The sequence below is a fragment of the Hippocampus comes genome, unplaced genomic scaffold, assembly GCF_001891065.2.
Source record: "Hippocampus comes isolate QL1 unplaced genomic scaffold, H_comes_QL1_v1.1 scaffold50, whole genome shotgun sequence".
NCBI lineage: Eukaryota > Metazoa > Chordata > Actinopteri > Syngnathiformes > Syngnathidae > Hippocampus > Hippocampus comes.
Window position 1 is genome coordinate 1,558,529 of NW_017805122.1, and position 13,425 is coordinate 1,571,953.

General features: G+C 46.5%; 2 protein-coding genes across 2 annotated transcripts in view; one reads left to right on the plus strand and one right to left on the minus strand.

The window, feature by feature from the left end:
- gsap (gamma-secretase activating protein) overlaps positions 1–3,149 on the minus strand; it is a 16,954-nt gene extending 13,805 nt beyond the window's left edge. The window contains 9 exon segments of the mRNA XM_019866027.1: positions 49–52; positions 380–429; positions 551–620; positions 702–790; positions 849–896; positions 1,128–1,197; positions 1,277–1,333; positions 1,944–2,014; positions 2,267–3,149. Of these exon segments, the coding sequence (XP_019721586.1) occupies positions 49–52; positions 380–429; positions 551–620; positions 702–790; positions 849–896; positions 1,128–1,197; positions 1,277–1,333; positions 1,944–2,014; positions 2,267–2,432 (625 nt within the window). The 5' untranslated portion in view covers positions 2,433–3,149.
- On the plus strand, positions 1,923–11,533 carry nampt1 (nicotinamide phosphoribosyltransferase 1). The gene is made up of 12 exons (XM_019866028.1): positions 1,923–2,035; positions 3,606–3,954; positions 6,138–6,294; positions 7,549–7,652; positions 7,740–7,868; positions 8,845–9,003; positions 9,108–9,244; positions 10,382–10,607; positions 10,729–10,848; positions 10,923–11,063; positions 11,180–11,314; positions 11,420–11,533. The coding sequence occupies exons 2-12, from the start codon at positions 3,901–3,903 to the stop codon at positions 11,531–11,533; spliced, it is 1,476 nt and encodes a 491-aa protein (XP_019721587.1). The 5' UTR covers positions 1,923–2,035; positions 3,606–3,900.
- Positions 11,534–13,425: the final 1,892 nt, after the last annotated feature.

Here is a 13,425-nt window from a genome sequence, read left to right on the forward strand (position 1 = left end):
CCCCCCCCCCCACCGTAATTGCACAGACGGGGGGGCCGTATTACCGACTTTTCTGAAGTAACGCAAAAAATTTTTTCTGGGGTTTGGAGAATAGCAGGGAGAAGTACAGATACTTTGGAGTATAAATCAATAAATGGCCTACTTTAAAACTGTTTTCATATATAGGGCGCACCACATTATAAGGCGCATTGAATAGAAGCTCCAATAGTGGCTGCAGTTGCGTTGTGCATTCACTAGATGGTGCTACGCTTAAGGGAATACAATACAATACGGCTTTATATTTAAACTGCGGAAAATACGGTCAATAAAAATAAATGTCAAACGTGTTTCAGAATCACCGGGAAAGGTGTGCTTTGATGGCACGCGGAGTTCATCTCACCACTTTGTAGCCTTCGTGTCGGGTCAGCAGGACGTGGTACTGATCCACATCTGAAGCGCGCGCACAAAAAAAAAAAAAAACACATCAAGATCTTTCCACTCGTGAGCCACCTCTTAAGCTGCCTAAACTTCAGTCCTCCACCCAGATGGGGGAAAAAAAAAATCGACTCACATCCATCTTCAGTCAACAGCAGCAGGTGGCTCTCGTGCACTGATCTGCGCTCACTTTCAGGATGGAGGAACTGAAACCCAAAAAGCGAGAAGGGGTATTTCAAGATACGTGACGAAGGCCGCGGTCCTCGCCGCTTTTCGCCCGTTCTGACCTGCACTTTGACCCTGCAGTCCACCGCCTTTAACACCTTGGTGTTGTTGATTGGATGGATCTCAATCAGGAGCGTCAAGCACTCGGACACTAAGGGGAAGGGAATTAAGGGCGTACGCCGAATGAGCCAAAGGTCAATATGTCTTACTTGGTTTGAGGTGCTCCTCTCCATGGGTGTTTTGCGCCAAGCTAACAGCTAAGAGAGGAAAAAAAAAATGCACGTCCGTTTAAGTACCAGCCAATTCTGGGTGGGTGTTTTGTGCCAAGCTAACAGCTAAGAGAGGGAAAAAAAAATAAAATGCACGTCCGTTTAAGTACCAGCCAATTCTGGACCAAGTCTGAAAAGACGTTTAAAAACGTCTTTGGGAGTGAATGAGTTAATTTGTCAGTATCATCACATTGTAGATTTCTTCGGTATCGGACTCACCTAACAATGTCTCCTCCTTGTTTAGGGAGCAGCTGCTGACACAAACCTGCTTGTCAAAGGAGTACAGGAGCTGTTGGCGAGAAAACACACGCGCGCGCACAGGTGCGGGTGTCAATGCATTGAACTGAGATTTGACGTGAAGCTCGTACCTTATTCGTCTTAGTATTCCCGTCGTATTTCCCCACTCTGGTGGTTCCAGTTGATCCCTGCGCAGAGAGAGACGATTGCAACACCGAATTGATTCGAGTACTGAACAGCCAATAAGAAAAAGTGTGCCTACTTTTTAAAAAAAAAAAAAGGAACTTCTTTGCAGGGCCATCTCTGACCTCTAAAATCTGTTTGGCGGATGTGTCATTAAAAATGTATGCCGCGCCGAGCGCTTTCAGAACACGAGTCTATTCACTGAGGGTTTAAAAGTTTTGTTTTTTTTTCCCGGAATCCCCAAATAGTTTTTTTCAGAGTGGAATCATCGGGAGGGAACGTGCGCTTTATGCGCTTTGATTTTTGAGTCCATTTGATGATGCGTGGCATACACAGACACACACAATGATTGATATCCAACGCTAAGCAGCCTTTTCCTCCAACATTTTTTTTTTTAATATCAATATAAAAATATATAAAAGCGAAAACCTGCCCTAAATTTCAACCTTGGTTTCATCAAACCATTTCCCCACTTGTATTTGGCAGATTTTGTTTTGGGTCAGTCAGGTTGAACATTAAGGCCAGACGTCCAAAAAGTATAGTTGGAAGCATGAAGATTTTATTGTATTTTTTTTTTTGACAGAAAGTTGCACACTCAGCCACAGTAATAATAACCTCCCAGGAGTAAAGGATGCCCCCATCTCTCTCAGTGTTGAGGATTGAAATGTCCAGCGCTCCAGAGTAGTCTGCAGACACAGCACCATTAGGTAAACAACAGAAGTGCACCTTGGCATATCTTTGAATTATGCTTATTACATCCCGTATAATAGTTAAGACTCTTGAGTTAATGGAGCTGCACGCTTTTCAGACGTCAACCTGTCAAAAAGAGCGCTTAAGCTTCTTAAAAAGCAAATCCACACAAGCCATTGCGAAATGGCAGCCAAAACAAAAGCGTACGTTCCATCGTCCGTCTGACCGACAGCACGTGAACGCCTCACCTTTCACCCTGCACACCGCCGCTTCCTTCGTGCGAATGTCAGCTTCCACATCTCTGCGCAGATCAAACTTGGGCTGCAGTTTTAACATAAGAGCACAATCGGTTCCAAGGACTTTACAGTGCGGTCGCTTCCCTGCAGTTCTCTGCAGTCTTTCCGGGTGGGGCATCACATGACCGACGTTCACTTGTTTCCTTTCTTGTAAAAAGCTCGCCGAGCGTTAACTTTGTCCTCAGTCATCTCGGAAAGTTACCACACCGTCGCAACTCCTCCCCGCCTTTGTTGCGCTGCCATAGGCCGAGGGAGGCATCACTCTAGCCGGGCTGGAATCTCTCACCACCAGCCCACCAACCATCCAGAGCTCACAAGAGCGTGTCACATTCATTTGTTACGCGTGCACGCATGGGGCGCGATAATAAGGCACACTACTGTGAGCCACTCTGGAATGTATTTAAAATATGGCTTCAAAAGTTTGTTAGTGTGCAAGAATTAAGTTGACAAGCAAATGCAGCATGATCTAGCAGATTTGATATCAAAGTTTCCCCGTTAATGATGTATGTTCTTATTTTTGTCTTTGATTGGCCTTTAGACGGGGGTGATTATAAATGTAGACAACACTGCCCTCTCCTGGACATTAAATAGACTTGCATGTGTTACGTCACCTTTTAGGAGGGGCGTTCAAGTGAGAGGAGCACCAACTCGCATTCATTTTGTCCTAAGTTTGAAATTGTAAGCGGCCGTCTTGCGTTCTTTTCACTCATCACACCTAACTTTAATTACTGTAGTTCCCTGCGACGTTTTCATGTTATTTTCTGTCTCTGTGGCGAAAATGCCACAGTGTGGTGCACGGTAACTTGCACCAATGAGTCGGGGAGAAACGCTCGATAAGCGTGTTGGTAAGAATGAAGTTCGTTTTTTTTTTTTTTTTTTTTTTTTTTTCATGAAAATGTGAAATAGAAATAACGTTATTATATTTTTTCGAGACTGATTTGTTTTCACCGAGTAGAGAAAAAAAAATCAATTTAAAGAAGCTTTAATTCCGTACGGAACACAATGGTACAAAAACACTGATGTTCTCATGTCAGCCTACCTCATACTTGTTGGGCGCAACAAAGTTGAGAGTCTCATCCGGATCATAAAGGACAGAGAAAGCCAACTCCAGCACCTCCTGGGACAAGGCCAGCGAAGACAATCACAGTAAATTGAGTCAGAGGGTTCTCACTTTGGTATTTTTTTGTCATGAACTAAAATTCTCGAATAGCTGATTCTGCGGGTGCCGAACAGCGAATGTGCGGGGGTCCATCGTTTGCCATTGTATGCCAATGCCGCTTCTTGTTTGCAGAACGAGTCCTCCTCACTCATTTTACGTTCTTCGGGGACTGCGCGCTTCCTCGTTGGCTCGCGTCGCGACGTTGCCGGGCAGAACCGAGTGCAGCCGAGCCAGTTCGGAATTTTTGAGAGCGACCACCCGTTTCCCTCCCCCCCTCCCCCTTGTTCTGAACCCCCCCCGTCCCGTGGTCTGCTCGGTCCTCCGCCTCCTCCCCCTTTCGCCCAGCTACGTTATCAGTTAGGAGTCCCCAGCAGCGGCACGGCGCAACCCACTGACAGCTGCGACTGACTCGAAGAGGGGGGCAAAGATGGAGCACCGGGACGCCGACTTCAACATCCTGCTCGCCACCGACTCCTACAAGGTACCGTCCCCGGGATGGGGTCGCCCTTAGATGGGATGAGGGGGGTGGGGGCGTGAGGGCTGATGGATGGATGGATGGAAACGCATTCAGTCAAGGTGGCTCCACCATCAGCCCCAAGGCCACCGCACTGAGGTGGTCGACACCGGGCCGAGTCGAGCGGAGGATGCGAAGGGGGTGGGGGCGACTGAAACAAAGCATCTCCCTGTCGGCTCTCAATTCCCTCCCAGTCGCACCGGACGGTGCTCGGCTAGCTTCGCTATCCGAATGAGCTAACGTGCTAGGTTACTTGCAAAGCAATGGGGAAGGTGGCTATAAACAAGCTAACATTAGTTAGCATCGAGCTAGCAAGCGCCCCGTGGGTATTCCACTGCGCACCTCCGCGGGAAAAGTAAATCAGAAGGTCTTATTATTACGATGGTATTAGAACAAATAGACCGAGGTGAGTGGACATTTAAACTTGGGGGGGCAAACGAAAAGTTGAAGTGGAAATGACCTTCGCCCCGCAGCGACTTTGTGTGCCAAGTAGCGCCATTCATCGGAATGTTTTCCAGTTTTTTTCGAAAGTCATACATTTTATTACTGTATATATAATCGCCGACCAAAGCTAAGGCAAATATAAGGGGGGGGGGAATATTTTGTCTTTATGCTTATCGCATGGACGAGCGTCAGGCTCGTTGCCATGTCCCGCGGTCACGTGACTGCACCGCCACCGTCATTATTTGTGTGATGTAACTTTTTTTTCTCTCCAATTATTTGTACGTTAACTTAATGAGTTGTTTGTGAATACAATTCTAAGTTCAAAAGCAGCATCTCGTAGTTAATGTATCTCAGAGAAGTTTGTCGGACAGGTGTCACAAAAAACGAGATTTCAAACCCAAACTACGAGTCACCCCCCCCCCCCTTTCTATTTTGGAGACCAGTTTTTCATTTCCAAAGGGATCCTGCAGCGTTTGCTTTTTGTCAATGCGTGAGAAGAGACGAGGTTGTTTACAATGCCCTGAGCATCTGACAGTTCCTGGCTGAGAAGAACACCGTCGTTCGTTTTAGGCAGGAAGTAGTTGTTCATCTTTAATCCTACCAAGAAGTCATAGAAGGTTTATGCCAGTGATCAGGTTTCATGTTCCTTGGATGTGTCTTTCTAAAATGTCTGCCGTGGTTTCATTTAATAGTTGTTCATTCTTTTCATGAAAAAGAGAAGTCCCTCATGTTTTGATTTGGTTGCTACAGTGGCAAGTGACGGCAGATCGGTGAATGTCAGGGGTGCCTTTCTTTCTTTTGCTGCAACTCATTACAGGCCTCCAAGACAGTTCGGACAAGCCTCGAAGTAACCTTTATCTCATTATTTTTATCTAGTTTGGCCCGATCAGGTTACCTTCTAAAGCTGCGTTTAAAGTCTGCGTGCAGTGGTGTTGCGACGAGCCCGAGATAAAGCTGGAGAGTTGTTGCGGAGCGTGTGAGTGTATGTGCGCAGCTACACGTCCTCCAGTGAATGTCTTGACTCTATTTTGAGTCCTTGAAAGGACACTGACCGGGGGTCAAATAAACTGAGTTGGTCGTTGACATTTATCTTTACCTCGTTGTTTTTTTTCCCCCCCTCTGACCGTTCTCAGCCTAAATTAAATAACGTGACAGTCTTTTCAAGTCCAGTTTTATCAGTGAGGACATTCTGTTCGGCTTTTAATTCATTACACTCCTTTTCCCTGCCATGGTGGATAAATGGATCTAAATCAGCATGATGTCATGGAGGACCAATGTGGACGCCGGATTATTTCTTATTTTGTTAGCATCACCACTTCCTGTTTGAGGAACTCTGCCCAGGCATGCCTCCGTTGGACAAAGTCTGACCCGTTACATCGTACTGTAGTTTTACACCACTGACGTAACAACCTTTCCCACCCCCCCAAAAAAAAACCAACAGATTCCCTTAACTAAGTGCGTGTCCAAGTAGTTTTTCCAGAAGCTGAAAAATAAAGGCAACACTCGAGTACTTTTGCTGTTGCAATCATTCATCTCTCACTTGTGCAATTTGAAGATAACGCACGCTTTACTACATTAGTCAGATGAATTTGTGGCTGAAGGGTCACCCAAAGTTCATTTCAGAATCTTTATCGACAGTCTCTATGCGGTGAGCGCTCCTCCATTGCGACACTTGTGACACGTTTGACTGTGTTCTCCATCTACAGGTAACGCATTACAAACAATACCCGCCCAACACGAGCAAAGTGTACTCTTACTTTGAGTGCCGCGAGAAGAGGACGGACCCCGGCAAAAGCCGAAAAGTCAAATATGACAAAACCGTCTTCTACGGCCTTCAGTACATCCTCCACAAATACCTCAAAGGTAAGTCTGGTCTCTCCTGCGTCGTACGTTGAATGCGACTAATGCTAACGTAGAGCGAAAAAGTAGTTTTCACCACTTTCAGGGGTTAAAAGAAAGAAAAAAATAGCAGTCCACTGCGTCCTAAGAGGATTTCATGGTGTGGCGGCAGAGGTGCCGCAGGGGGTGGGGGAAGCAAGCAAGCAACACAAAAACACAGCTGCTCTTTCAGCCAATGCGAGAGGATGACCGGCCCCAGCAATGACCCCCCCCCCCACCTACCCCCCCTTCCTCCTCCTCAGCAGGCTTAATGATTCACCTTTCTCCATTTGCATCCTTGATCCCACAACAATTCAAACCGGAGTGTAGTGTAGTGACGAAGACTCTTCAGAACGACACCATCCGTGTCATTAGCCTCATTGTTGCTCAAGACGTTTTTTTGCGGGAAAATTTTGTCCGCGGGATGACTTGAGAATCTACACAGACACAAAACTAAAAAACATTTTTCGCAAGCGTCTTGGTATTTTTAATTGATATTGTGACCGGAAGTTTGAAAAAAAAAATTATGGTTGTAGGCTAATATTTGGGCCGATGACGACCTTTGAAACATCTGCCAAAATAATCTGCAAAATGGCCGCCGTTTCCAGATTGTACTCAGCCATTCGATGGACCTGTCATAGAAAAAAATAAAAAGCAAATCTTATTATTATGAGTGTTATTATTTTTACTATTAATATATATTTTCTAATATTATCATTTTTTTTTTTTTTTACAAGCAACGCTTGGGCGAGCAAAAATCGTCCAAACGTATTTCTCAGGCTACACTGAAGAAAAAAAAAGAGAAAATGTTACTAAAATTAAGAATAGGTCATTTTAATTTTAATTATAAAAAATATTTCAATTCAAAATTTGTGAAATTGTCTGTCAGTAGCACAGGAAAATTTGGTTCGATTTCAATTTTGGCAGTCACTCATCTTCTCCCGCGAGTCGCAGAAGTGATCCATTCTCCCATCCGGTGCCTCAGTGAGTTCCGGTTTCTAGGGGAATTTTTTTTCAAAATGGGATCTTTCTGCCGTTTGGGGGGACCTGAGGCGAGAAATACAGAATATCAAGAAGTGAGTGTGAGTTGAGAGGACAAAGACGCCCTGTCGCTGCGCGTGGGATGCTTCTAATTGGATTACAAGCGTGGACAGTAAAATAGCATTCTTGCCCCTTGGGTTTCTTTTTTTTTGTTTTTTTCTCCCCCCCCCCTCACTTCACTCTCCTTCTCGTGTCCAGGAAAGGTAGTCACTCCGGAGAAGATCCAGGAAGCCAAGGAGGTGTACCGGGAACACTTCCAGGATGACGTTTTTAACGAGAAAGGGTGGACGTACATTTTGGAGGTCAGAAACTCAACATCTGGTGGACGTTTTAGCACCCGGGAGAAAGTGTGATGATGTTTGGCCCCTTTTTTTTTCCCTCCCTCCCAGAAATACAACGGCCACCTGCCGATTGAAATCAAGGCGGTCCCGGAGGGGAGCGTCATCCCCCGGGGCAACGTCCTGTTCACGGTGGAGAGCACGGATCCCGAATGCTACTGGCTCACCAATTGGGTGGAGGTGAGTCAAATGAGGGAACTGTTTTTCCGAAATTTGCGGCTCATCGAGTGTTTTCGTGCAAGGCGTGGAGTTTTTTTTTTTTTTTTTAAGTGTAGACAAGACCGGAGTTATTCTCCATTAATTGAAGTTATTTGCTGGACAACAGCAGTGGAAATTGATTGTTTACTGTGAAGAAGAAAACAAAATGGACGCCCCCTAAATGTGAGGACGGCACTCAGTTGTTTAAAAAAAAAAAATCTGTCAAATGTTCAATACGCATATTTGAAATCATATTTTGAATGAACAAAACTCCCAAGTTTTATCCGCTGTCATCGCACCGCTTCATCTGATTCTTCCCGCGTGATCGGTGTCGTATTTGTTTGGGCGCCGTCGCACGCACCCGCTCGAATCCCCACAGCTAGTAGAAAGACTTTCATCAGCACACACACGCGATGATGTCATTAGACGCCGCATTCCGCTTTCTTACCCACTCTGCTCTCATTTACAACCCAGCGGCTCGACTGCCTCATTTCACGGTACCACCGTTGACCACAGTTTTATTACGTTCGCCAAAAGTCAAGGTCAGTCTGCGACGCATGCTGGATGACCTTGTGTGTGTGCGTAAGGAGGCGTGGCCATGGAGTCACGTGCATGCGCGCGCGTGTCCGTCGCCTTTTTGGTTTTTCTTCTTGCGTAATCCCCGCAAACAGACAAGCAAAGGCCAAGTATTCCAAACAACCTGCCGCGCAGAGATAATAGCATAGCCTTGGATGACGACACACACGCGCATACATAGTTGAGGCGACCTTCACCACACACCGTGCGCTGCGTCATTTCAGTGAAGCCGCCTGTCTTCACACTCCTCTTGGCCCGGAATGTGTTTTGGGAACATCACGGAATGTGTTACCCACTTTTCAGCCAGCCTGTTGGCTTTCGGTTTTAGCTCCGGTTGACTACTCAGCGCGCCAGTGACTCTTTTCCCCCCCACCCCCTCCAGACCATCCTAGTGCAGATCTGGTACCCCATCACCGTGGCGACCAACTCCAGGGAGCAGAAGAAGATCCTGGCCAAGTATCTTCTGGACACGTCCGGGAACTTGGAAGGGCTCGAGTACAAATTGCACGACTTTGGCTACCGTGGCGTCTCGTCGCAAGAGGTCCTGAAGAAAATTTTATCATATCGGAGTGTATTCATCTTTTTTTTTTTCTTTCTAAATATATAATATCTTGTGTGTTTTTTTTTTTTTGGTTTTTTTTACAGACTGCGGGCATCGGCGCCTCTGCTCACCTGGTCAACTTCAAGGGCACGGACACAGTCGCTGGCATCGGTGTGATTAAGAAGTACTATGGAACCAAGGACCCGGTGCCAGGGTTCTCTGTACCTGCTGCAGAACATAGGTATACACACACACACACACACACACACACACACACACACACACACACGGTTTCCCCCGCAATATCACAGTTTTTAGTTTACACCCATCACATCAGCGCTAATCTCCGTTAGCATGTCTATGATGTTTCGCTTTATATGTTAGCGTCAAGCTAGCTATTGAGCTTTCATCAGATGACATTCATTGCTTTGGTTGAGCAGCCACACTTTCAACCCAATTCTCTCGTTCCAGTTTGACATGAAAATTTTCAGCTGCGTTAGTGAGCGTCTTCTTTTCCTTTTCCCGACGTGATGTTATCTGAGTCTTCCATTTTTTTGACAGTGAGCAAGAACGGCCGCTCGAGAATATTTTCAAACAGGGTTTTAAAGCATGCTGGAGGGGTCAGTCTATTTTTAAAAAAATGTTTTTCAAATGATCCTCTTGTTTGTGGATTTTTCACCCATTACGGGTTGCTTTGTGGTGTATCCGCCGTGACAAAAAAGGGTTATCTGTAATTCACATTTGTATTCGAACAACTGCGTGCAAGTGGCGTTATGAAAGTATTATCATGACCACCAATCTTCTCAACAGCAAAGCGTCTCTGCCGTTCGATGAAATTTCTCAGCCCTCGTCCAAAATCCACCCAGAGACATCTGCTGCGTGTCGGGGGGCTCGTTTGGGTCCCCGCGCCGTGATTGGCTAGCGGCAGGAAGATTGCGATTGGCCGTCCCCCCCGCCCTACCCACATGTGTGCACTTGCTTTTGTTTCATGGCGCCGGGCCGTTTGTCGCGCGCACACACACAATCGTTGCCTCCTCGCCATCAGGGGCAGTTACTGCCGCTTCGATTCATCCTTCATCGGATGGCCGCGTTGTTGCCATAGTAACCGGTATAGGAGGACACACTCAACTGTTTACCTTAGCAAGGGGTCCGTTCCACCGTCAAGAATAACTAATGGTTGATGTGTTTTGGGGAATGCAGTGTTTATACGAGGAAAAAAAAATGAACACCTTTAGCTTATGGAATAGAAAAATTGAATCGCGAAATCGTTTCACCCTTTCAGGGACGAGTGGTTACCACAGTGGACATCTTGTCAGGTTCTCATAATTTACACACGTAAGGGTTAAAACAGGACCCGTGCCTTTGTCTCTCGTCCCAGCACCATCACTGCGTGGGGCAAAGACCACGAGAAGGACGCCTTCGAGCACATCATCAAGCAGTTCCCCAGCGTGCCCGTCTCCATCGTCAGCGACAGCTACGACATCTACAACGCCTGCGAGAAGATCTGGGGCGAGGACCTGCGCGGGCTCATCGAGTCGCGCAGCGCCGACGCGCCGCTCGTCGTGCGGCCCGACTCGGGGAACCCCCTCGATACGGTGCTGAAGGTGCGCTCGGCGGAATACGGAGTATTAGTTTTAGTTTGTTTTTTTTTTTGTTTTTTTGGTTTGTTTTTGTTTTGTTTTTTGTGGCCATTTTGTGTTTGATTTTTGGATGAACCCGTGTCAGGTTTTGGAGATCCTGGGTAAGAAGTTCCCGGCGGAGGAGAACGCCAAAGGATTCAAGGTGCTGCCTCCGTACATCCGAGTCATTCAAGGAGACGGAGTGGACATCAACACACTACAGGAGGTACTCGGGAAAACAAGCTCCTTCTGAATGCGCCCGTTGCCTTTCTTCACTTTGTTTTTTTTTGTTCCTCACAGATCGTGGAGGGGATGAAGGAGCACCGGTGGTCCATCGAAAACGTCTCCTTTGGCTCCGGCGGCGCTCTGCTGCAGAAACTGACCCGAGATCTGCTCAACTGCTCCTTCAAATGCAGCTACGTGGTCACGAACGGACTCGGGGTGAGGCGCAGCCCCACCAATCGCGACTTTTTTTTTTTTAGCCGTCGTTTTCATGTTTGTGTACTTTCTTACTTTGGAGTATGATCTTGAGATGAACTGAGCTGGCCTCCTACCAGGTGAACGTGTTCAAGGACCCCGTGGCGGACCCCAACAAGAGGTCAAAGAAAGGACGCCTGTCTCTGCACCGGACTCAAAGTGGGGAGTTTGTCACCCTCGAAGAAGGCAAAGGTGACCTGGAGGAATACGGAGCGGTGAGTTCATTTGGCAAACGGTTCAATAACAGTAATGGGGGCGGGGGGTCCGTCACTGTTGATTCTCGATGTTCTTCTCCCTCTTCCGCTTTCCTCCCCGACCAGGACCTGTTGCACACCGTCTTCCAGAACGGCAAGATTGTGCAGACGTACACGTTTGACCAAGTCAGAGACAATGCCAAGCTCAAGGAGATTGCGTGGACACCAGTGACAATGTAGGCAAACTAAAATTGGGAGTCCAAAGGATGTGTAATCTTCGCGCAGCTGTCCTGCCCTCCTCACAAACCGGACGATGTGATTGGCTGGAACGTACCTGGCTTTGGTTCGTGGTATTTAAACAAACCAAAATACCGTTTTTACTTCCAGGCCAAATGCCAAGCAAAAGGCCGCAACCTTTCAAGTTTTGCACCGAAATACCTTGTGCAGCTCCGTCTCCAATTTGCCGTCATCAAAGAGCATTCCCATCACCAAGAGGCCGCCTCAGCTTCGCAGTTTGTACACGTGTTTGTTTCCGAAGTTAATCTTGTTGAAAATGAGGCATTCCCCCCCGGAAAATACTGCAGCTCGAGCGTTCCCAGCCTTCATGGCTTGGGGCGGGGGGGGGTCGGGTGGTGCTCTCCAAATGACCAAGCCTCGATGTCGAGTCGATACCGCGCATAAAACGTCTTCACTGGAATGAGGAGGATCGAAGGACATGAATGACTTCCTCGCTGTGTGTGTGTTTGAGTGTCGCTGATGCGTGAGTGTCTTACATCTCCGTGTGGTATTCCTTTATGCAAATTCTTATCTGGGATGTTTTTTTTTTTTCTCCTTCCACGAGCAAGGTATTTATTGTGTATCCTCAGATCGCCCAAGTTGAGCAAGCCCAAGTTGAGCAAATGGACGCGGCGAGCTGGTGACCTTGCAGGTATCCAACGAACCGGCTTGGACATGCAATCAAACCTCGAGGAAACTACTAGTAGCCTAGTTTAGCACTGTTGGTGATTAGAAAAGTTTAATTGTGTCCTAGTAGGCCAAAAGTGACACTAGTATGGGGGGGGGGGTGATCTTTCTACGAGTATGCCAAAATTGTCCACTGAGTGAGAACATAGACTGTACTAGTACGTGGATATAAAGGACGTTGAAAAAATAAAGTCTATGGGCAGCCCGAAACAAGCGAGACCCATTTTTAAGAGCAATTTAATTGGAAATGGTCCCAAAAAAATGACACCATGATCCGTTCACACTGGTAATTAACACCACCAAATAGTTGCAGAACTCATTTTAAATTCTTATTTTGCCGAGATGATTTTTCATCGCGTATTGGCGGTGTCGTCCTGCTCTTCAAATTAAAAAAAAAAAGTCAATAAATGTTCTTTTAGTGTCCGTGACCCACACCTCCCTCTGCTGCATGTTATTTATAAAATCAGGGCCCCCCAGCATTAGCATTTAGCATTAGCATGGCTGGAGACCTGTGACGTCACCCGCTCGGGTCCATCACACGTGATTGACGGCGAGCGGATGAAACCGCCCAATTACCATACTCATACTTTGAAGGAGGGCACCTTTTTTTTTGTTTGATTTTACAACTACTGTCAAAAATAATCACCTCGCAGTTTATTGTTGCTTTGTCTCATTACGGGCCCGCGTTTTTGAGTGCTTCATGTTGATTTATCGACTGTTTTTACCTCATTGCAGTAAATATTCTTTACAGACGGTGTGGCCAGATAACTGCCTTTCTCTTCTGTACATACGACAACTAGTTTGACTGAAAGCAGACGGTGGTCAAGTTGGAGGCGGTGCAAGAGACGACCACGCGAGATATTTTTGTTATACCCTTTTTTTTTGTACCAACACAAATATCCAAATCTGCTTGACCGTTCGGACGAACGTCATGCAAATGTGTGTGTGTTGTATTATGGATGATCAAGTGTTCGTGAGTTATTTCTATCCGTGTGTTGTTCGACGTCCGTTGTGCGTATCTGTTGTCCCGGAAGCTCACTGACACTTTTAAAGGAACCCATATCGCTGTCTTTGTCGACTACACGACGATTAAACAAGCCGCCTGTCGATTCTTTTTTTTTTTTTTTTTTTCAATTCTTTTTTTTTTTTTTTAAATGTCCCCTTCAAAG

Excerpts from the sequence above, each read along its gene's own strand:
- nampt1 (XM_019866028.1), top strand. The coding sequence starts at position 3,901 with ATGGAGCACCGGGACGCCGACTTCAACATCCTGCTCGCCACCGACTCC. Across the intron at positions 3,955-6,137 it reads TCGCCACCGACTCCTACAAG|GTAACGCATTACAAACAATA; the intron begins GTACCGTCCCCG and ends CTCCATCTACAG. Across the intron at positions 6,295-7,548 it reads CCTCCACAAATACCTCAAAG|GAAAGGTAGTCACTCCGGAG; the intron begins GTAAGTCTGGTC and ends TCTCGTGTCCAG.